Source organism: Podarcis cretensis (genome assembly GCF_951804945.1).
Source record: "Podarcis cretensis genome assembly, chromosome: 16".
Taxonomy (NCBI): Eukaryota; Metazoa; Chordata; class Lepidosauria; order Squamata; family Lacertidae; genus Podarcis; species Podarcis cretensis.
In genome coordinates, this window is record NC_137186.1 from 40,779,985 (window position 1) to 40,803,373 (window position 23,389).

The 23,389-nt window shown below is 47.9% G+C and overlaps 1 protein-coding gene across 1 annotated transcript; it reads left to right on the top strand.

The window, feature by feature from the left end:
* The first annotated feature begins 1,523 nt into the window (after nt 1–1,523).
* ARPC3 (actin related protein 2/3 complex subunit 3) lies at nt 1,524–18,818 on the top strand. Its single transcript, XM_079957841.1, has 7 exons — nt 1,524–1,676; nt 12,526–12,625; nt 13,656–13,732; nt 14,822–14,890; nt 15,536–15,662; nt 16,657–16,751; nt 18,541–18,818. Exons 1-7 carry the CDS (start codon nt 1,671–1,673, stop codon nt 18,601–18,603), a joined length of 537 nt encoding a protein of 178 aa, XP_079813967.1. The 5' UTR covers nt 1,524–1,670; the 3' UTR covers nt 18,604–18,818.
* The last annotated feature ends 4,571 nt before the right edge of the window (nt 18,819–23,389 follow it).

The following is a 23,389-nucleotide window of genomic DNA, read 5'->3' on the forward strand; positions in this document are numbered from 1 at the left end:
CCCTCTGTTACAGGGTCACTGTGTGGATATATGGAGAGACCTTCCCCAGTTCAGGAGATGGTGGGACTCAAAGAGAGCCTCTCTTTTTGATTTTAATGAGGAGACAGGCTCATGTGAGAGGAGCTGGTCCTTTGGAGGGGGGGCCTGTGACCCTCCCTATCCTGCTGGACTACTGTTGGCCATGCTGGCTGAGGCTGACACAAGCCCAACAACATCTGGAAGGCCACAGCCTCCTTGACCTTGCTTTAGATATCATGGGTCTAAGCAAGCAACCCCTTGTATGCAAACTTCACTCAACTTGTTGGGACTTCCTTCTGAGTAGACCTGCACTGCCGTACCCCCATTCACACATCCTCTTGCTCTCCACCACCAGCCCACGTTCTCTCCTAGATTCCTTGCTCCTGATGGACAAGGTCTGTGCGTGTTTAATTCAGATAAATATGAACAGAGCCAGCCCTACCATTAGACAGAGTGAGCTGGCAGGTGTTGGGAGTCACCCCAAACTTGTACAGCCTCAGGTGTGATGAAGGATGCTGTCCTTTCAAAATCATTGAAATAAGATCCAGCCACCAGTCTAGTTGGCTTCTGTACAAGGAATGGGGAGGACCAGCCCTGACTATGAGAAGTGTTTTGGTGACAAGTATGGTGTGTAGAGCAGGAGTATCTGGTTTTGGATCCCTGCTCAGCAGTGAAGCTCAGGAGGTAGTGTCAAGCTGGCCTACCTTGCAAGGTTCTTGTGAGGAGAAAATTGAGCAATATCACATACACTCCCCAAAGCTACTTAGAAAAAGGGTATGATGCCAATGTGAGAGATCAGGCGGTCGATCATGGGCAGGCCCTGGTCGATCCTGGTTGGTTACATGATCTCCAGCAATCGCCTCGCCACCACCCTGAAAAAACTGGCTCACCCCTCTCAAATACAGCTCAAACACTGCCAGTTTATTTATAGTGGGAGTAGATCGCAGTCTCTTGGAAGCTGGACACCCCGTGATAGATAAAGAGGGGCTAAGGCCTGCTTCCCCATGCACTGGCTCTTTGATGCATAGCTGTCAACTTTTCCCTTTTCTTGCGAGGAATCCTATTTGGAATAAGAGAATTTCCCTTAAAAAATGGGAAATGTTGACAGCTATGTTTTGATGGTCCAACTCTCTCTGCCGCCTCAGAACTGTACATATTAAATCCTATTTGCATTGCTGTAATGTACAGTTTTCTGTGTTGTTAAAGAAGAAGAAAGAAACAGCAAATATTGATGTAAGCTTCTGTGGGGAAAACAAATGTGCATGCACATCTACTCAGAAGTAAGCACACCAGAAGACTTACACATTACTTAGTCATGAAGCTTCAGTCCTAAATTGGGTTTCTCAGAAGCAAGCTTAATTTAGTTCAATGAGGTTTAAAAGAGGTGGTTGCCTTTTTAATTCCTGTCTTATTGTCAATCATTAACAACCCCACATACCGGGGAGTAAGCGGCGTGGAATTCAACAGGACTTGGCTTCTGCTGCCCCCTGCTGGCTCTGCGCGTCCTCTGCCCTCGCCCCGCCTGCCTCTCGCTTCCTGCCTGGGTGGAGCAGGAAGGGCTTTGCATTTTGCAGGATTTCGCTGCCTTGCTCGCTGGAAGGCCGCCTCGCACCTCTCCTTCCCGGGTCGCTTTGCGTTGCTGCGCCCCAAATATGCCGGTAAGGGGAAAGATCCGCGTTCCTTTTAGAACTGCAGCTGGTCCACTTGCCTAAAACAGCATTTATTTATTCTTTTAAATGTTAGTTCATAGGAATTTTTAAAAACAGGAGATGCTGGGCCCGGGGAGAGATGGAAGGCGGTCTGTTAATTGAGCCCCTTTGATTTATTCCTGGGATCCAGAACGTGCGCAAGGAGGCTGGGGTGTATTTTTAACCCCCCCCCTCCCCACTCAGGGTAGAGATCCATTTGGGTCTCTAATTTCTGGGTCTCTGCGCCCGAATTAGCCTTGTGTTGTGAATTGCTGGCCATGTCAGGGGAAAGAAGAACTTCCTTATATGGCCAGCGGGTTTTTCTTTTCTATAAAAAAAGCATCCTTCTGTCTGCGGTGGATGATTCGCACTGCAACATCCTTCTTGAAAAATAAGGGCTGTGTTTTTAATGTGCATCAAATAATCACACTCGGCAGCAGTAAATTCGCAGGGCAAAGGAAACGTCAGTTGCTCTTTCTTTTTATAAAAGTTGCTATTTGAAAAACATTGACCCAAATACAACTTTTGATACCTGTGACCTGTGGGCTGGAGGTTACTAAAAGGACGCTAGGCTGATACCTTGATCCATCCCTGGTTTGCTGGATCCCCTGTGAATCAGTACCGTTTATCACATTTCTTGGAGTTTAAAAGACTGGCATTTAGAAGACATCTGTAGGCAGCCCTGTATCAGGAATTTTTTTAGTGTTTGATGTTTTATTGTGTTTTTATCTATTTTGTAAACTGCCCAGAGTGGCTTATTATTATTATTATTTATTTAACTGTACTCATTTGCCCCAAATGACCTACATCAACCGGAGCACCAGGTACAGTGATACCTTGGGTTAAGAACTTAATTCGTTCTGGAGGTCAGTTCTTAACCTGAAGCTGTTCTTAACCTGAGGTACCACTTTAGCTAATGGGGCCTCCCGCTGCCACCGCACTGCTGGTGCGCAATTTCTGTTCTCATCCTGAAGCAAAGTTCTTAACTCGAGGTACTATTTCTGGGTTAGTGGAGTCTGTAACCTGAAGCGTATGTGTCAGAGCTGCCTCCAGGTCCCAGCTCTCCTCCCTGCGCTCCCGCTGAGTCCCTGACATCCATCCCCCCCTCGAAGCCCCCCCTTCCCCCCTCCCCCTCTTCTGGCGTGGGTTCCGGGTGCTCCAATGCTGTGGGGGTGCATGCCGGATACCGGTCTTCCCCCCTGGCATGCTGCCAGTCCGTGACGGGTACATCGACGTCGCTCTCCTCCGCTTCCATCTCGTTGCCGGCGTGCTCGAACCCAAGATCCTCCCCCAACCCGTCCATGCCCCCTTGTTCCCCCATTTCCTCTGGGTAGTCTGCGTGCCAGGGCCCTCTGAGCAGTCTCCTGCGCCACTCCTCCTCGGGTTGAGTGTCCCACCAATAAGAGCGTTCCGCACCCAAGTCTGAGACCGACCCCTCCGGCGAGGTATTCTCTGGAACCGTCTCCTCAGCCGAGGAGAACCCCTGAAACGTACTGGCTGAGAGTGTGGGGGTGAAAAGATATTCGTCAAAATAATCCTCCGGCATGGGCCTGTGTGGGAAGAGTGCGTGGAACTCGTCTTTGAGGTAGTGCTCCTCCACCGCATAGTACGGCACCCAGCTGTTGGCGCTGGCCGGGGCACCTTCCCTTGCGATGAGATATTCGACTCCCTCTTCCCCCCATCTCGAGTCCAAAATCTCCGTCACCTCGTTGAGTGGCCCCGCCCTCGGCGACCCCCCTGTCATGGGTGCATCTCTAAGCGGACTGGGAGCTGTCCCTGGCTCCTGAAACCTGTGAGGTGCCTTGTAGGGCGTTAGCACTGATCTATGAAAGACCGGGTGCATTCTGGAACCCTCCGGTAGTGTCAAACGGAAAGCCACTGGGTTGATCTGTGCCTCGACTAGGTAAGGGCCCAGCTGCTTGTGTCCTAGCTTCTTCTTAGCTAAGGATCTGGCCGACACTGCCTGGGCCGCTAACCAGACCCAGTCCCCTACCCGTATGTCCTCCCCCACTCTTCTGTGTTTGTCTGCTTGCATCTTGTATACGTGTTTTGCTAGGTCTAACTGTCTGCGGAGCTGTTCATGGACCTCCTGTAACTCCTCTGCCAATTCCTCTGCTCCCTGTGGCTCCCCCTCCCCCTCTTTCTCTAAGCCCGGGAAGGTCCTGGGATGTCGCCCGTGGTTGGCAAAAAACGGTGTCACCCCCGTGGACACGTGTTGTGTGTTGTTGTAGGCAAACTCGGCCAGGGGCAGATAGTCCACCCAGGTCGAGGGCTGCTGGTTGGCGTAACATCTCAGGTACTGCTGCATGACGGCGTTGACCCTCTCCGCTTGTCCGTTGGTCTGCGGGTGTCTTGCCGACGCTAGGTTGACCTTGACGTTCAGGATCCCCATCAGCTTCCGCCAGAAACTCGAGATGAACTGGCGCCCCCTGTCGGACAGGATAGACCGTGGCAGGCCGTGTACCTTGAACACGTGGTCTATGAACAGCTCGGCTGTCTGTTCCGCTGTGGCCACCTTCGCGCAAGGAATGAAGTGCGCCATCTTGGTGAACATGTCGACTACCACGAGTACTGCTGTTTTGCCCCTCGAGCTGGGCATGTCAGTGACAAAGTCCAAGGCCACCCTCTCCCACGGTTCGGACGGGGTCTGTAGCGGTTCTAACAGTCCCGCCGGCGGTCTGTGTACTGGCTTGGCCCTTTGGCAGGTGTCGCACCTCGTGACGTAATCCGCGACTTCTCCCCGCATCTTGGGCCACCAAAAGTCTCTGGCTACTAATTCCACCGTCTTTTCCTTGCCGAAATGTCCGGCGCTGGGTGCGTCGTGTAGCTGTTGCAGTACTGTCGCGCGGAGTTCATCTCCCGGTACGTAGATGGCCCCCTTGCGGAGGAGCAGTCCGTCGCGTATCTGGAACTCGTCGTCCTTTGCCGTGCCGCTGCGCACCTCCTCCATCTTGGAGCGCGCGAAGGAATCTGTTCGCAGCTCGCGCCGTATCGCTTCCAGGTCTACTGTGGCAGAAGCGCATGCCCACGCCTTGGGTGCGAAAATGTGTTTGGCCGCTACCGGTGCTGCTTCCTCCAGATACTGCGGCTTCCTGGATAGCGCATCAGCCATGATGTTGTTGTCTCCGGGGATATATTCTATCCTGAAGTCGAAATCCGCAAAGAACTCCGCCCAGCGGATGTGTCTCTGGTTCAGGAACCGCGCCGTGCGCCAGTACTCCAGGTTCTTATGGTCCGTGCGAACTTGCACCGTGTGTTTGGCTCCGATGAGGAAGTGCCGCCACGCCTTGAATGCTGCATGAATGGCCAGCAACTCTCTGTCCCAGATGGTGTAGTTCTGCTCCGACTTGCTGAGTTTCCTGGAGTAGAAAGCACACGGCCTCCAATCCCCTTGCGGGTCTCGCTGCAACAGGACTGCCCCCACGGCTCTGTCGGAGGCATCCGTCTCCACCCTCATGGGCTTGCTGGGGTTCACATGCAGCAGTTGTTCCTCAGAAGCGAAAAGACGCTTGAGTTTCTGAAAGGACTGCTCCGCCTGCTCCGTCCAGATGAACTTCTTCTTCTTGGAGCTGAGGGTGTCCGTGATGGCCGCCGTCTGCATAGCGAAACCCTTGATGAACTTGCGATAAAAGTTAGCAAAGCCTACAAACCTCTGGACCTCCTTCCGATTGCGCGGGCTCTTCCAGTCCAGTACTGATCGTACCTTGGCGCTGTCCATGGCGATTCCCTTGTCGGACAGCTTGTAGCCCAGGAAATCCACCTCCGTCATGTCGAACTGGCTTTTCTCCAGTTTGGCGTAAAGCCTGTGCTCCCGTAGTCTTTGCAGGACTTCCTTGACATCTCTCTCGTGAGCCTCCTGCGATTCCGAGAAGATCAGAATGTCGTCCAGGAAGCAGACGCACTTCTTGTAGAGGAGCCCCGCTAACACGTGATGCATGAAGGCTTGGAAGCAGTGGGAGCCATTTTGTAAACCGAAGGGCATAACCCTATACTCATAGGTGCCCAAGGGCGTGAACATGGCCGTCTTCCACTCGTCGCCCTCCCGCATGCGTATAAGATTGTACGCCCCTCGTAGATCCAGCTTGGTGAAGATGCGTCCCTTCCTCACCGTCGCGAGCAAGTCGTCGATCTTGGGCATCGGGAAAGCCGTGGGCTTGGTTTTCGAATTTAAAATTCTGAAATCAACTACTAACCTCTTCTGGGGCGTGTCTTTTTTCTTCACAAAGAACACAGGACTGCCCCCCATTGCTTTGGATTCTCGGATGAATCCCCGCTTCAAATTGTGATCTATGAACTCCCTGAGCTCTTGCAGTTCGTCTTCAGACATGGAGTACAGTTTTCCGGTCGGCAGCGTTGCCCCCGGCAGGAGGTCAATCTTGCAGTCGTAGGGTCTGTGGGGAGGCAGCTTGTCCGCTTCCTTCTCGCAGAAGACCTCCAAAAACGCCTTGTACTTGTCGGGTACCGCTTGCAGCATGCCCAGTTGTAGCTGTGGGTCATCCTCTTGCCCCTCGTCCTCCTGGTTAGTCATGATGCAATGTTCTGCGCAGTAGGAGGAGCAGAAGGTCAATTTACGCTGGTACCATGCCAATGCCGGGCTGTGCCTGTCCAACCAGCTCATGCCCAACACTATGGGCGTGTCTGACAGTTGGGTGACGTTGAAGCTGATGACTTCGCGGTGATTTCCAATGCGCATCACCATTGGCGGCGTTTGCTGTACCACCTGTCCCCCCAGCAATTCTCTTCCATCGACTGTCACTACTTTCAGGGGCATCGTGGCAGGCAGGAGCGCTATGCTATGTTGCTTGATGAAATCCACTCCTATAAAGTCTGCATTGCTACCAGAGTCAATGGTAATAGGCACTTCCATGGTGAGCCCATTGGGAAGCTGGAGTGTTGCGGTGAGCTGCACCACTGGTTTGGGTGGGAGGGGGTCTGTGGGCTGTAAGATTCCTGGGGACTGCTTCACTGATTCGTCTGGCTGGGCCCCAGTGGCTCTGCTTCCAGCCAGACTTCGTCGTTTCCCTGCTGCGGTTCCCTCTGCTGAGCTGCTTCTGTTACTTTTGCTGAGGCTGCATTGTGCTTGCGGAGCCTCTGGGGGCACTCTTTTGCCATATGCTGAGCACTTTCGCAGATGTAACACTTCCTGTTCCCTCTAGGAGGCTTCACCTTGGCTGCTCCTGGTGTGAGGGCTCTGGTCGCTGACTGAGCCTTGGCACCACCTATCTCCATCGGCTCCTCTCCCCCTCCCAGTGGAGGCGTGGATTGAGCGCGCGCTGAGTCTCTGGGAAAGAAAGGAGGTGCCCTTGCTGGCGTGCGTCCCCAACGCCCTTCATCTTTGCTCCAGGGACGTTCTTCTAGCCGCACACCAATCGTCAACGCCTTCTGGACCACTTCTTGAGTGCTCCGTGGCCTCTCCCCCCTTGCGATTTCGTCTTTCACAGCCCCGTTGAGCCCCTCCCAGAACAGGTCCCTGACGGACGCTGAGTCTTTTTCCCATCCCAGCGCGTTGACCAATGCAAAAAAGCGGGAATGATATTGCCTTACAGTGGCTCTGCCTTGTTTCAAACCGTGAATCTCTTTTCTAGCGACATCCACATCTATCTCCGATAAAAAACAATCGTCCATTGCCTTAATGAAGGCTTTTGCGTTTTGGAGGGCTGGATCATTATCTCTCCACAGATTGCGCAACCACGCTTTAGCTTCTCCATGGAGATGCGTTAGTATGAAGCCTACTTTCTCCTGCTCATCTCTAAAGTCCTTCTCCAGCAACTTTAGCGCAAAAACTACGTCTGCTCTGAAGTTAGGATATTGCTGCAGACTCCCATCGAAATGCGACACCAGGCTCCCCCCTCTCTTCCCGAGCCCGATCCCTTCTGATTTGGCTGCCGGTGGCCCCTGTTTAGTCAACATTTCCAACCTGTTTTGCAGATCCTTGCAGACAGCATCTGATTCCTCTTCTCTCCTCCTTGCCGCTCGTATTTCTGCGTTAAGTTGTACCAAGGCATCTTGCAAAGCTGCCAGTCGTTCTTCTGTAGTCATCTTGTGCTGCTTTTGTGAGCTCGCGAAGCACCAATCTTCGCCCCTCGCTGCGTCCTCTCACGTTGCGAGGTTCTTTGAAATTAGAGACGGGACTTACTGTCAGAGCTGCCTCCAGGTCCCAGCTCACAGAGGACCAACGCTAGGCTGTAGTTATGTACAAAAGTCTTTATTGAGATTCAGATTCCATTTTAAAGCCGCAGCGTGCAGCTCTACGTCTCGACCTTAGACCGGCGAAGTCCCGTCTGAGTCTCCTCCCCCTCCACACCAGTTTAAGACTCTCGCCTTGCTCCACCTCTTCCTAAGTTCCTTTCTCCTCTGGGCCCTCCTGCCCGCTAGGGTCTCATCCTTCCTGGACTCCTCTGACGCTGACCCTGACGATTCTTGCCCCTCCTTCCGGCGGGCTTTAGGACCTGGTTCCCTATCCGGGCTACCTTCTGTGCCGCTCGCCTGTACATTTGAACTTGGCGTGCGCGCCCAGCCTGCAACTTTCCTCTTAACCGTTAACTCGCTCTCCGATGGAGGCGTGGTCAACCCTGACTCATCTTCTCTCGCTGGTGGTGCATATGTGGGCTCTGACACCTGGAACTCCTCCCCCCCACTACGCTCTGGTGGGGAAGCTGGTCCTGATTTCCAACTGCTGCTCTGGGAGTCCCCGCTGGCCCCTTGCTTCTGGGGTGTCCCCCTTGGGTCGCCCCTTGCCCTGCCCATCGGCGCCACCTTCTGTGAATCTTCCGATTCGCTGGAGAGGCTCATGGAATCTATCGGGCTGCTGTCATATTCTCCTACGCTGCCCTCGGATTGCTCCCCCTCGCTTTCCATCTCCTCTCCTCCCTGCGCTCCCGCTGAGTCCCTGACAGTATGTAACCTGAGGTACCACTGTACTTTAATGAACACCTTATGTTTCACTCTATTTTTTTTAATATATTTATTTATTTTCCACAAACAAAAATATCATCAAAACAATACAAGATATCAAAAACACACCAAAAAAGAAGAAAAAATTAAAAATAAAAACTCCAATTTTTAAACACATGTTTACAAAACTTTCTTTCTTGACTTCCTCACGCCTCCCTTTTTTGTGTTCCTCTTTGTCCAGTCAAATACAGCAAATCCTTACCCTCCTTCAAAACTCATTTCTAATTATTGTAATCACTTCTATTATGTCTCCGATCTTTCCTCCTTATGGTTAAACACCTTTAACATATTGTTTACTTTTGACATAATATAACCTTATTCTTTCACCCTTTTTCTATTACGTTTTTGCATACTTTTTTAACATTGTATCACTAGTGCCATATTATTTTCATATCCAACATCATTTTAGCATTCATAAACTTTGCAGTATTTCTGCAGATAGTTCTTGAACTTCTTCCAGTCCTCTTCCACCGCTTCTTCTCCCAGGTCTCGGATTCTGCCAGTCATTTCTGCCAATTCCATGTAGTCTATTACTTGCATCTGCCATTCTTCCAGGGTGGGTAAATCTTGTGTCTTCCAGTACTTTGCGATGAGTATTCTTGCTGCTGTTGTCGCATACATAAAAAACGTTCTATCTTTCTTTAACACCAATTGGCCGACTATGCCCAAGAGAAAAGCCTCTGGTTTCTTAAGGAAGGTATATTTAAATACCTTTTTCAGTTCATTATATATCATCTCGCAGAAAGCCTTAATCTTCGGGCACGTCCACCAAAGGTGAAAAAATGTACCCTCAGTTTCTTTACATTTCCAACATTTGTTATCAGGCAGGTGATAAATTTTTGCAAGCTTGACTGGGGTCATGTACCACCTATAAATCATTTTCATAATATTCTCTCTTAGATCATTAGATGCCATAAATTTCATACCGGTGGTCCACAACTTTTCCCAGTCAGCAAATAAATGTTGTGACCTATGTCCTGTGCCCATTTAATCATAGCTGATTTAACTGTTTCATCCTGAGTATTCCATTTCAACAGCAAGTTATACATTCTTGAAATAATCTTAGTTTTAGGTTCTAACAGTTCTGTTTCCAATTTCGATTTTTCCACCTGGAAGCCCAATTTTTTATCCGGATTGTAGGCCTCTCTTATTTGATAATAATGAAGCCAATCTCGCACTTTATCTTTTAGTTTCTCAAAACTCTGCAATTTCATTTTGTCTCCTTCCTGTTCTAATATCTCCCAATATTTTGGCCATTTGGCCTCCATATTGAGTTTTTTTCAGAGCCTTTGCCTCCATGGGTGACAACCACCTTGGGGTCTTATTTTCCAATAAGTCTTTGTACCTTGTCCAGACATTAAATAATGCTTTCCTGACAATATGATGTTTGAAATTTCTGTGCACTTTAACCTTGTTGTACCACAAATATGCATGCCATCCAAAAGCATTGTTAAAACCTTCCAAGTCCAAAATGTCAGTGTTCTCAAGAAGCAGCCAATCTTTCAACCAGCAGAAACCCGCTGATTCATAGTAAAGCTTAAAGTCCAGCAGGGCAAACCCCCCTCTTTCCTTTACATCAGTTAATATTTTAAATTTTATTCTGGGCTTTTTGCCCTGCCAGACAAATCTAGAAATATCTCTCTGCCACTTCTTGAAACAGTCCATCTTGTCCACAATCTGTAAAGTTTGAAACAAAAATAACATTTTTGGCAATACATTCATCTTTATAACTGCAATTCGGCCCAACAAGGAAAGCTTCAAATTAGACCATGTTTCTAAATCTTTTTTAACTTCTGACCAACATGTTTCACTCTAGACCAGGTGTGGGGAACCTTTGGGTCCTCCAGATGTTGCTGAGCTTCAACTCCCATCAGACCCAGAAAGCAAGGCATATTGCCCAGGATGACGGGAGTTGTAGCTCAGCAACATCTGGAGGACCCAAAAGTCCCGTCCCCCCCATGCTTTAGACACATTGACTTCTGTATTATGTGGGTTGGTCCTGCCTAGCAGCAGAGGTTGGATTTGTTGACCTTCTAACCCAGGGGTTGGAAACCTGACTCTGGGTCTCCAGATGTCGTAAGACTCCAACTCCCATCATCCCCAGTTACTGGTTTTGTAGACTGACATTAAACCTCTGCTGCCTTGCGGGATATCTTTGGGGGAAGCAAAGGCTAAGGAGTAAGTAAACCTTACACGAATCCGGAGGGGAGTCCCAAAGGTGGTTGGATGGCGCCTTGTACGCCTCCTTCTGGCAACTCCTGCAGCCAAGCTGGTGCCAAACGTCTTGCTCTGCTTTCCTTTGGACCACCTCAGTGAGGCTGAGAGGGGGGTCTTGTTGTCTGGGCAGCCCAATACCTCAATGCACACTGCCCAGTCTTGTGCCCCAGGGAGGTCACATTGGTGCTGCTATTGCAGCAATTTGTCTTAACCCCCAGAGGTGCACTCCATTGTTTCAAGATGCCACTAACAAGGCTGAGATTAATCAGAGTTGGAGCCCAAGGATATCTGGAGAGCCACGACTTATCTATTCCACTGAGCAGCTGAGCAGTTTGAGGGAGTGAAGCCCATCCCAGAACAGGGGTAGCCCTTGAAATATTTTGGACTACCAGCCCCATTAGCATCAACTGGTTTAGCCAATGCCAGTGAATAATGGGAGTTGTAGGCTGCAGCATTGAGGGTCCCACACTGGCTACCCACTGACCTGGAGCAAGAATAATATAATAATTCCAATTGTAGAGTTGGAAGGTACCCCAAGGGTCTAGACCAACCCCCTGCAATGCAGGAATTTTGGCATGTGGTTCCCTATCCAATTTGAAACCATAGCGGACCCTGCTTAGCTTTGCAAACATGCTAGCAGTTTTATTGCTGCACCACAAGGAGGAGAATGCTTAGGTGGTTGTTACTTTAAAAATTGCTTTATTTGGGTCAGATCATTGGTTCATCTGTACTGTCTACACTGGGGAGAGACAGGCCTCAGGCCTCTCTCCACGGCCCTCAGGATTATTCTCAGGCCACACCCCTCGCTGGACCTTCTTCATACTCTCCTTGAGTACATTTGCTTGGCTGAAAAGTGTGCGACTTTAACAGAGGATGGAGAAACCCTCTGACTTGTGTGTGGCTAAAATGAAGCCTGCCATACACAGGAAGGAGGGGCTTCCACTGCCCTGCAGACTTTTGCCCCTGGCTCTGCCCATTGCTGGTATGTGGCCCCCGGAAAGTTCCCCCACAAGGGAATGCAGCCCTCGGGATAAAAAAGGTCCCACTGTCCCTGGCCCAGCTCAACTGGCAGCTGTTGTCCATGGTTCCAGGCAGGGATCACCCCTAGTCCTACCCAGAGATGTCAAGGATTGTAGCAGGACCCTGCTCCTCACAAAGCAGGTGCTCTGCCAATGAGCTGCCTCTACCCATGAATGCTGCTCTTTGCCGCTGCCTCTTTCCCATTTGCTCCCCTTGCTGGAAGCAGACAGAAACAAAAACAGAGAAAGAAGATATATTGGAGGACCTGGCAGTTGTTAACCCAGGTGGCACTCAGGTAGCACCTTTAATAATTGTGCAGCAGAAGAGGGGATTTCAACAGGTATTGCTTTGTGAAGCAAGCTTGAACCTGCTGCGACCCCCACTTCTACTCAACTAGTAAAGGTGCAGGAGCTCTGCCTTCATTTCCACTTGGCCACATGACTTGTGGGCCAGGAGGCCAATATTTGCCAACCCCTATTCTAACCTTTGGGTGCTGTGACCGGCTAAAGAGCCTCCAGGGACTGGGGAACTTTGATGGTTCTGTACATGTTTGGGAAAGCATAGAAACAGCTTTTCTGTGTGCCTGTGGCTTTTTGTTACTGATTATCCCTTTTCTTCCCTCTTACAGGCTTATCATTCTACTCTTATGGACCCAGACACCAAACTGATTGGGAACATGGCGTTGTTGCCTATCAGGAGTCAGTTCAAAGGGCCGGCACCCAGGGAAAGTAAGTTCACAGCAGGCCTCAAAAGGGTGTTTTCCGCAACACGGAAGGGCTGTGGCTTTGTATAAGGCAGCTTCCTATGTTAGGATCCTGAAGCAGTTTATCATTTGTATCTGACAGAGTTACCCCAGCCACTCTGGGTTGCTTGGGAACTACACTTCCCAGGATTCTTGGGGGAAGCTGCTTAAAGTGGTATGGTACTGCTTTAAAGGTACACTGCAAATTGGGTCTAGAAAAAAAAGCGCCTATGTAAACAAATGTGTTCTTAATAGTTCTTGGAAGCACCCTGATAGGAAGAGGTATTTCTAAGAGGGGTCTCCCTTACAGAGAAGTCCCCTTTCTGTGTTGTTGTCAAGCAACATATTTTGAAAAGCAGCACCATTAATGAGGCTTAGGGTGCATGTCAAAGCATTCTGTGTAGGCATGCATTTCACATGGGTACTTCCTGAGCTCTGTATTCTACCTAGGTAAAGGTAAAGGACCCCTGACAGTTAAGTCCAGTTGCGGACGACTCTGGGGTTGCGGCGCTCATCTGGCTTTACTGGCCGAAGGAGCTGGCATTTGTCCGCAGCCAGCTTCCGGGTCATGCGGCCAGCATGACTAAGCCGCTTGTGGCGAAACCAGAGCAGCGCACGGAAACTCTGTTTACCTTCCCGCCGGAGTGGTACCTATTTATCTACTTGCACTTTGACGTGCTTTCAAACTGCTAGGTTGGCAGGAGCTGGGACCGAGCAAAAGGAGCTCACCCCATTGTGGGGATTCGAACTGCCCACCTTCCGATCGGCAAGCCCTAGGCTCTGTGGTTTGGAACATAGCACCACCCTAACCTTATGTGTATTATTTAAAGTGCTAGAAACTGAAGCTGCAATCCTTTAAGATGCATTCTTAGCTGGGAGTAAGTCCAGTTGAACTTGGTGGGGCTTACTTTTGCATTGTCAATCAGACATCTTCAGGAGTCAGCTTGCATTTCTTGGGATGCCTTGTTTTCTTATAATATTCCGAGTACATCTATCTCCTTTCTCTTTCTTGGTAGCAAAAGATACAGACATCATAGATGAAGCCATTTACTACTTCAAAGCAAATGTCTTCTTTAAAAATTATGAAATCAAGGTAAGGAGGATGGAAAAACCTGCTTTAAAATGCTTGCTGTGCATTCTGGAGGGCCAGGGACTTGTTTTCGGAAACATAGGATTGTATCTACTTGGAGCTGACCCATTGACATTAATGGGCATGGCTAACTTAGATCCATCAATTTCAGTGGTTCTGCTCTGAGTAGAACTTAAATGGACACAACCCAAAGAAAATAAATACAGACATAAGAGTGACTTAAGTACCCAAAAACAAAACAAAACCACCTGTGATTTGCATATTAAAGGGATCAGTTGCTCCTGCTATTAGAACAGCCCTGCTGGAAGGTTCCCCTTATCCAGGGCTTCTTTTCTCAAAATAGGCCAGCCAGAAGGTTCCAGCAGGCCCCCAATAAGAAGGCAATTTCCCCCGTCAGCTGTGGTGTGTGGAGGTTGACTGCCTCTGGATAAGGAGGCTCCATTTTGCATCCATTTTGCGATGAGGCTACATTTTAATATTTTAATGTTGTATTTTAATTTTGTTTTTAAGTTGTAATCATTCAACTTGTTTTTATTATTGCTTGTAAGCCGCTCTGAGCCCGGGCTTGGCTGGGGAGGGCAGGGTATAAATAAAAATTATTATTATTATTATTATTATTCTGGCTAATAAACCTGTCCCCCGTTGTCTGATCCCTTTTTAAAGTCTTTTAAAATATTGAAGCATTAATCATGTATTGAACAAAGACATTCCCAATGATTTTCAATCAGCTCTAGTATTATAGAAGAGGAACGGAGTGTGTGTCGAATAATCCCCATGCATGACGTTCACACGATGAGTGGCAATGCTTAGGGTTCACTTGTTTGAATCCCCTTACTCCCACTTTGTCTGTTTCATCTGCTTTCATATTGCTGTTTTATTGGCTCTAGACTGCATTTTTAGTAACTATTTTTTTATTTAAAAATGGTTGTATGCTGCTTACAGATTTTAAATAAACAAATAGAGACTATGGCGCCATCTTAACACAACTAGGAGGTGCCAGTTGGTTTGGGCAAACTAAGATTGCAGAAAGAGGTGAAGAGAAGAGATATTAAGTTTTCCCAGGAGATGACTTGGATTTATTTTTATTTTTAGAATGAGGCCGACAGAACTTTGATCTACATAACACTCTACATTACGGAGTGCTTGAAAAAGCTGCAGAAGGTAACAGCATTGAAAAAGGCACTGGCGTTGTCTGCCTCCATGAACTTTGTCTGTCAAGGGTAATGAGTCAGGATGTTGCTTTCATTCCCAGGAAGCACCGGTGGGGAGAATGCCTTTGGGTCCCCACCCCTGCTTGTGAGCTTCCCAGGAGTAAATGGTTGGCCACTGTGAGAATGGAATACTGCTTTCAGACCAGCCAGGAGGGTGTTCCTTATGTGCTGAGAGCTGGTTGTTGCTTTTAAACCAAAGGAAAGAAAAGTTTAAAAACAAGAAAATATAAATGTATTATTTTCTTATGTCTGTCCTTTTTGGGGGTGGGGTTGAAAATCAAAATAAAATTGTAACCTTTCTTAGGGATTACACACACACACACACACACACACACACACACACAGAGAGAGAGAGAGAGAGAGAGTAATTATTTATTATGCAGAAATCCTAGCCACAAGAAGTGCCAATCACCACTGTAGAGTTTTAGCTCTTAAGGCTGTAGCCCCAATTCAGAGCAAGTCCCTTTGAACACAGCAGAACTTGCTTCTGAGTAAAGACACATAGGATCCGGCTGTAATACTGTGTGTTGCGTGTACATTACGTTTTGTGTTGTCTTAAGTGGCTCATGCTTCCTTGTTCTCTCTTTTCCTCCAGTGTAATTCCAAAGGCCAGGGAGAAAAAGAAATGTATACATTAGGAATAACAAATTTCCCCATCCCTGGAGAGCCAGGATTTCCACTGAACGCTCTCTATGCCAGACCTAGCAGCAAACAGGAAGAAGGTAAGGGCAAGGTAACAATGTGGACTGCAAGCTTGAATTGGTGGATTTAATCCACTTACAGCTGAATCTCAAACATGCTCATTCATCAGCATTACTGAATTAAAGGTGGCTTACCTCTGGATTAAGGGTGTACAGTATAGGATTGGATCCTTCCTCTCATTGCATTTAGAGTAGGACACAAAGCAGCTTCTGCCCCCATTTCTCCACAACTTCATTTTCAGTGTTCATTTTCCTCAAGCTTCTACTCTTTCAATCTTGCGAACCTACAACTTGATTTAGAGGGCTGGGTGTGCCTGTGGCCCATGCAGTCTGATGGAAAGAGCAGCTCTGCCTGGGCAACGGAATGTGCAGATGGGCTTTCTCCATCTGATCGGAGAGACATTTCAGGGCAGCTTGCTGCATATGAACTGGCATCACTTTCCTAGGAACCACAGGCTTCAGGTGTTCACTTCGTCCAGCAGAGAACATCCCAGCTTGTTTTGCAGGGAGCTTTCAAAGAGAGGAGAGGAGCAAAGCCAGCTTCAGCTGCAGGCTGGCTGCCAAAACCACCTTTTGGGAGGTGGCATAGCAAAACTAGTTGCAGGGTGTTGAAAGTATTATTTGGGAAAGCAGGACACCATGAGGCTGTTTAGTATGAGAATGAGAGAAAATCACTTAACATTGTTTTTATTGTACTTGTTGTGTGTATATATTTAATGTGTTTATATCTACTGTAAATTTTTGGTTACAGATAGGTAGCCGTGTTGGTCTGCCATAGTCAAAACAAAATAAAAAAATTCCGTCCAGTAGCACCTTAAAGACCAACTAAGTTAGTTCTTGGTATGAGCTTTCGTGTGCATGCACACTTCTTCAGATACCAAAATTTTGGGGATCAACAAATAAATGGAATTATTATTATTATTATTATTATTATTATTCATCAAAACCGTGTGACTGAATGGGAGCTTTAATATGATCTGGCCTTGGTTGTGGAGTGTACGTCTTTGTTTTTCAGAGATTATGAGGGCCTACTTGCAGCAGCTGAGGCAGGAAACTGGCCTGAGGCTTTGTGAAAAGGTCTTTGATCCCCAGAGTGACAAACCAAGCAAGGTCAGATATTGATCTCCTCTGTGACTTGGCTCTCTTGAGCTAGGAGTGGCTCACCTGTGGCGGCAGTGGTGGGGACTCCCTTCAGTCCCAGCCAAGTTAGCCATCCTTGTCTTAGCAGACTCCTGACAGAACAGAAGTGCTTCCTTTCTGTCAGGCCTGGGGAGCCAGTGGCCTTCCAGATGTTGGAGTGCAGAGCCCATCATCCCTGATCACTGGCCACCACACTGGCTCAGGCTGATGGGGGATAAAGTCCAACACCTTCTGAGTGCCACAGGTTCCCCACCTCTGCCTTATGTTTTTTGGGTTTCTTAGAAGGACCAGCGGAATTTGGCAAATTATTCATATATTTAAATTAAAATCCTCTGTTCATATCTATGTATCAGTTGTGTACATCCATGGCAATGCCCTCAAGGTGTTGGATTCCCAACCCCCCTGCCTCAGCAAACATTGTCACTGGTCAGGGATGATGACAGTTGCAGTGCAAGGACATCTGGAGAGCCCCAGGCAGGGGCAGGCTGTTTTATGGCATTGTACCTTAAGCCGTGCGCTGCTCTGGTTCTCCAGAAGCGGCTTAGTCATACTGGTCACATGACCCGGAAGCTGTACGCCGGCTCCCTCGGCCAATAAAGCAAGATGAGCGCCGCAACCCCAGAGTCGGCCACGACTGGACCTAATGGTCAGGGTCCCTTTACCTTACCTTAATCCAATTGGATAGGGTGTGGTATATTACCAAATAAATACAGAGAGTCTATCGGTAATCAGAGTGTGTGGTATGACTATCTTTTTACTTTACAACATCTAGCTAGAGCAGAACCATACTTGATTGCAGAGCCAGGATGGCTGCCAAACAGAAGCTGTGTGTTTAGTTTTCCCCGAAAGTCTCTTGTGGGAGATCAGAGGGGAACATGGCACACAGCTTCAGTTTTTCGCAGCAGCCTCATGTCTGCCATCAAGTCTAGTTAGACATGGGGCTGCCTGTTTGGAAAGCAGCCAGGTTGCTGATCGGTGCAAGGCAGTTTGAGCATATAATGCTAATCCAGGCCCAACTGTACTGGCCAATTAGTTTATGGGTCCAATTCCAAGTGCTGGTTTTGACCTATAAAGCCTTAAGTGGCTCAGGACCGCAACACCTCAAGGACTGCCTCTCCCCACCTGAACAACTCCGGACCCTGAGATCAGCGTCTGAGGCCCTTCTTTGTGAGCCTCCTCCATGAGAGGTCTGCAAGGTAGCAGCATGAGAACAGACCTTTTCTGTGGTGGCTCCCCATTTGTGGGAGACTCGCCTGGCACCTTCTTCACATATCTTTAGGCATCAGGCAAAAACATTCCTCTTATCCCAGGCCTTTGGCTGGTTAAACAATCTATGGCCTTTTAAACTATGGAGGGGTTATTATTCTTTATATTATTATGTTAAGTATGCCTGTGTTTTAAAACTAAACTGCCCCGTGATCCTCGGATGAAGGGCAGTATAGAAATTTATTATTATTATTATTTATTTCGTAAAGTAATTTACAAAACATTGCAAAGTAAAAGCACGGATAATACTAACCCACAGTATGATGTGATGTCACCTCACTGAGATGTTACACCAGCCAATCACATGCTCCTGGTGTGACAATGTCATGTCACATTATGAATTTTGTTAGACGTTAATGAGAGATTGGGGAGTGTAGGGATGTCTTTTTCACTGCGATGTCTTTGAAGATAAGTTGCAGGGTGGAAACTTGGGTGTATTTCCACTTCTTTGTTCCATTTTCACACCTTGTCTTCTTTCCCCTTTGTCTCCTAGTGGTGGATGTGTTTTGTGAAAAGGCAGTTCATGAACAAGAGCCTGTCAGGACCAGGGCAGTGAAGAGCGGCGGGTGGCTGTCTTGCCAAAGCACTTTGCTGCCAGATGTATAAAATTTTGCCTCTGTTTTAATATATGTTTTCTACCGAGAGAGAGAATAAGCGCTTCTGTGGGGGAAAGATACCCACCGGTGGATGAAAAGGTGGAGCTAAAATCATGTGCAAACCTTGCTGAGCTGGAGCTTGATGACAATGAGGAATAAAATGTGGTTTCTAGCATCGTTTTGGCTGTTCTTGTGTCTTTGACAAAAATGGGTGAGGAACCTTTAGGCCATGGGTCAACTGTGGCCCTCCAAGCCTTTTTGTCTGGCCCTTAAGATTCTTCTCAGTGGCCTGCTCTGTATTCTTTATTGCTTTTGCCTGGCTGGAGTATGTCCATCAACTATGATAACACCTCTGGCTTTTATGTGGCTACTTTACAAAAGTAAGAGCCACGTCCCCTGCTTTGCCCACTTCCGCCCTGCCTGCTGCTTTCATATTGTTCCCTTTAAGGTTCCCTAGGAGGGAATGCGGCTCTCGGGCTGTTAAAGGTTCTCCACCCCTTTCAGACTGTTCTGGAGTACCCTGGGGATCCTCAGAAGCTTATTGGGGAGGTTCTCAGTTGGAAGATCAGCAGCGATCAACAAGTTTACTTGAAAGACAGTTGCTTTCCCAGCACTGCGAATCTCCCAGCACAGCTGGGGCACATGCTCAGTTTGGCTGTGAGCTTGGCTGCAAAGCCCACACACCAGTGAACTGTGTGACCAATAATGCATCCCAGGATCTTTTGGGTTCTATGGGAGACAGGCTGGCCCATCCCAAATGCTTATCTCAGTTGGCAGATTGGGAGGAGCAGCAAAATCAGGACACCCACCCAGTGGTGTAGCGTGGGGGGTGCAGGGGGGGCCAGCCGCACCGGGCACAACATCTGGGGGTTAGGGTTAGGGGGCGCAAATCCACGGGTTAGGGGGCGCAAATTACTTGCCTTGCCCCGGGTGCTGACAACCCACGCTACGCCACTGCACCCACCCCAGTGCACACCACCTGTGTGTCAGAAGGAGTGTGGCTGCTTGTCTGTTGCTGTCATACTGCTTGAACTTCCATTGCTGGCAGTTTTGTGGCCAGGCAAAGCCACACAAATGGCTTGCGACAGCTTCTCCGCAATGCCTGCAGTAAGTTGCAGCAGGGTAAAGAGGATCCCTTATCTTGGGTGCTAAAATGGCTTGGCTTGGACCCCCATGCTCAATACAGAGCTAACTTATCTCCTCCATTCGGAAGACGTGAAGACCATCTACTCAGCCATTGTATCAGCTAATACCGGGGAAAAGGCCATGGACTCGTTCAACGAGTTATTAGCAAGACTAAAGACCTTCTTAACAACTGAGATACTTAAATATGTTATAAAGCGGGCAAAGGATCAAGAGAGATGGTTTGATTTGGAGTGTAGACAAGTAAGGAAACGTGTGAGATCAACCTATCGGATTTACAGACACACCGGAGCACCCTCGCTATTTATGGCTTACATCTATTTAAGACGAAACTACAAACAGCTATTAAAGGTAAAAAACCAAAAAGCTGAGAGATTGGCCTAGTGTAATTTAGTGAAGGCCTCGAATGAGAAAGACTCAACCTCCTTCTGGCGTACCATTATGGGCCTCCTGGACCAGGAGCGGATTGGTCCCACATGTACTGTAGAACCCCAGGAGTGGATGAAATATTTTCAAACCCTCTTCTATGACGACAAAGCTCAGCACAATGATCCAAGTGCCTACTCCGAGAATTTACCATATTGGCCTCCAGTCTCCATAGAGGAGGTGGGGAAACTAATTGCCCAACTGAAAAACAACAAAGCGCCGGGCATAGACCACATTCTAGCAGAGCTCATGAAGAACAATATCAGTTGGTGGGCTCCTATAATGGCGTCAATATTTACATACATCGATTCAACAGGCATAATATCTGGTTGCTGGACAGAGGCAGTAATTATTCCAATCTATAAAAAGGGTCCTATGGCAGATCCAGCTAGCTATAGACCCATTTGCTTCCTTACTATCCCCAGCAAACTGTATGCCAAACACCTCCACATCAAACTAATTGACTGGATGGAAACTGAGGCAGTTCTGGCAGAGGAGCAAGCCGGCTTCAGACAGGGCAGAACAACAATAGACCATTGCTTCGTATTAGCACACCTCATTGACAAATACGTCAATAAAACACGTGGGATTTTATACGCAGCATTTATTGACCTGAAGGCGGCCTTTGACTCGATCTCACAAGTCAAACTTTGGGCTAAACTCAATGCCACCAACACTGACAAAAGATTACTATTCTTGATAAAAAGCCTATATAAAGACTCCAAGTTAACTGTAAGAACCTCAGTAAATGGGCAACTAATTGGCCCTGTACCAGCCACCAAAGGAGTCAAGCAGGGCTGTATTTTAGCCCCGGCCTTATTCAACTTATATATAAATGACATGGTCAAATACCTAACATCCCCGGAGTTTCATGCCCCCAAATTAGCTGAAAAATCAATTTCAGCGCTCCTCTATGCGGACGACGTGGTTCTCTTATCACGAACTAAAGTAGGCCTCAAAAGGCTACTAAGAGAATTCTCAGCCAACTGGTGGTTAATCACCAAAAAACCAAAGTCATGGTCTTCGCTAGGAGACACAGAGATCACAGATGGGAGATGGACAATCAGCCAATAGAACAGGTCAAAATTTTCAAATACCTCGGAGTAGTTTTCCAGTCAACGGGGGCCTGAGAGGCCCATCATAAATATGCTAGGGAAAAAGCATCTCAAAGCGCCAAAATACTGTCTCGCTTTTACTTTACGAAGGGGGGCAGACATATCCCAGCAGCTCTGGAGGTCTTTCAAGCAAAACCCTTGGCGCAATTACTCTACGGGGCCCAAATCTGGACGGGAAATCATTGCCGCACACTTGGTCCAGTCTAAATTTTTAAGACAGATTCTAGCCGTTCCACCATGCGCACCAAATGCGGCCCTACGGCTGGAGACTGGACTCCTCTCCGTCAAAACCCGGACCTGGTTAAGAACATTCAACTATTGGCTTCGCTTAAATTTAAACCCATCCGGACTACTACCTCTAGTAGCACGAGATGCTCATAGAAGTCGGTGGTCCAAAGTAGTGCATCAAAAACTACTTACATGTGCCCTCCAAGCACAGCATCTCCTGAAAATGGGTCTCCCCAAGGCAAAAACCGTTATTGACCAGCACATGAAGGATATTGAGCAGCAGAATAATCTGGCCTATATTAAGAAATTTAGTGCTTGGTACGCTTATCTGCCCCCCTCCCACTTTGATTTTTGGGCACCTTATTTGTCTACCTTAACCATTCCAAAACTCAGACGGGCCTTTACACTGGTCAGACTAAATATGTTACCCTCAGCTGTTCTTGAAGGTAGATATCAAAAAAAATTATTCGAGAACTGGCTCTGCCCCTGTGGAGCTGGCTACGTAGAGACTGTGTCACACGTTCTCCTGTCTTGCTCCCTATATAAAGATCTCAGGGACGAGACCATCACGCCGCTCCTATCTGCCATCCCGGGCCGCTCTTGTGAAGCCAAATTGTTCTCACTCCTAGCAGACCAGAACAGCTCGACAACAGAGAAGGTTGCCAAATTTATCGGGAGAGCAATGAGACTAAGAGCTGCTATCTGAATGACATTAGTGTTGTAGCAGGAACCCCCACCCCCACCCCAATCATTCAGTTTGTACAAACTTCACACACACTCACACTCACACACTACATACGCTATGCTTCTGTTATAAATTCATAGAAAATCAACCATACATCGGTTTTGCACTGTTCCACTTTTATTTTTCTCCATGAAGGAAGGACTACAAAATGGGGAAGGTTTGATACAGGGTAGCCATAATCCCTTGAGCATACCAGCACATCTACAGGAGCCCTGCCCAGTTGCTATGCCAACCCTGATGGTCCTAGACAGAAGACAATCAAGATCACAAAGAACTTGCATATGGGAGTGGATTGAGCATGAACTGAAACAAAGGACACTGATCAGATCTTCCCTCAGGGGGCAGGAAACTGCAAACTCCCCTCTGTCACCTGGAAGTGACTCATGGGGAGGGGGAGAGAAGGGAACCAGCCAGGTGACAGGACACTCAGGTTACCACCGCAACTCCTCCCTCAACCCCTCCTTTCTGTAATGTATGCATGATGTTTCTGGGGACGGGCTTGACCTAGAGGAGGGGAATTTCAAAAGTTTTTATAAGGTCTTGCACACCATTTTTCTGTGTCTTTTCTCTCACCTGCAAGTGAGGGGAGCACCCTGTTGCAACAGTCAATAAAGGCCAAGCCTACAGGCTGCTGATTTGCTCCAATTTACTCTGGTTGGTGTCTTTACTTTTTGTCCAAGGGAGCCCTCGGATTTTTCCGGTAACAGTGTCATCACCCGGATTCCTTGCCTAGGATCTTATTATTATTATCTTTACATTTTATTATTATTATTTTATTACCTCTGCCAAGTTTTAAGTTCTGAGATTGTTAATTTATCTGCATCTGGTTATTATTATCTTTCTCCCTGTCCTGACCATCCCTCCGAGGTTATATTTATATTTATAAAGCTAAGCAATGCAGAACACATTTCTACCGCAGAAATGTGCCTCCATAACCAAATATATTTAAATGATGCTAGACTAGATGGGACCCAGCAGGACTCTGACCCACCTCACAAGAGGCTTTGTCTGAGGCAATTTTTATCTTTTCAACACCTTTAAATTTGTGCAGCTTTTTAGTAGCTGATTTTTACCTTCCCGTTCCTTGTT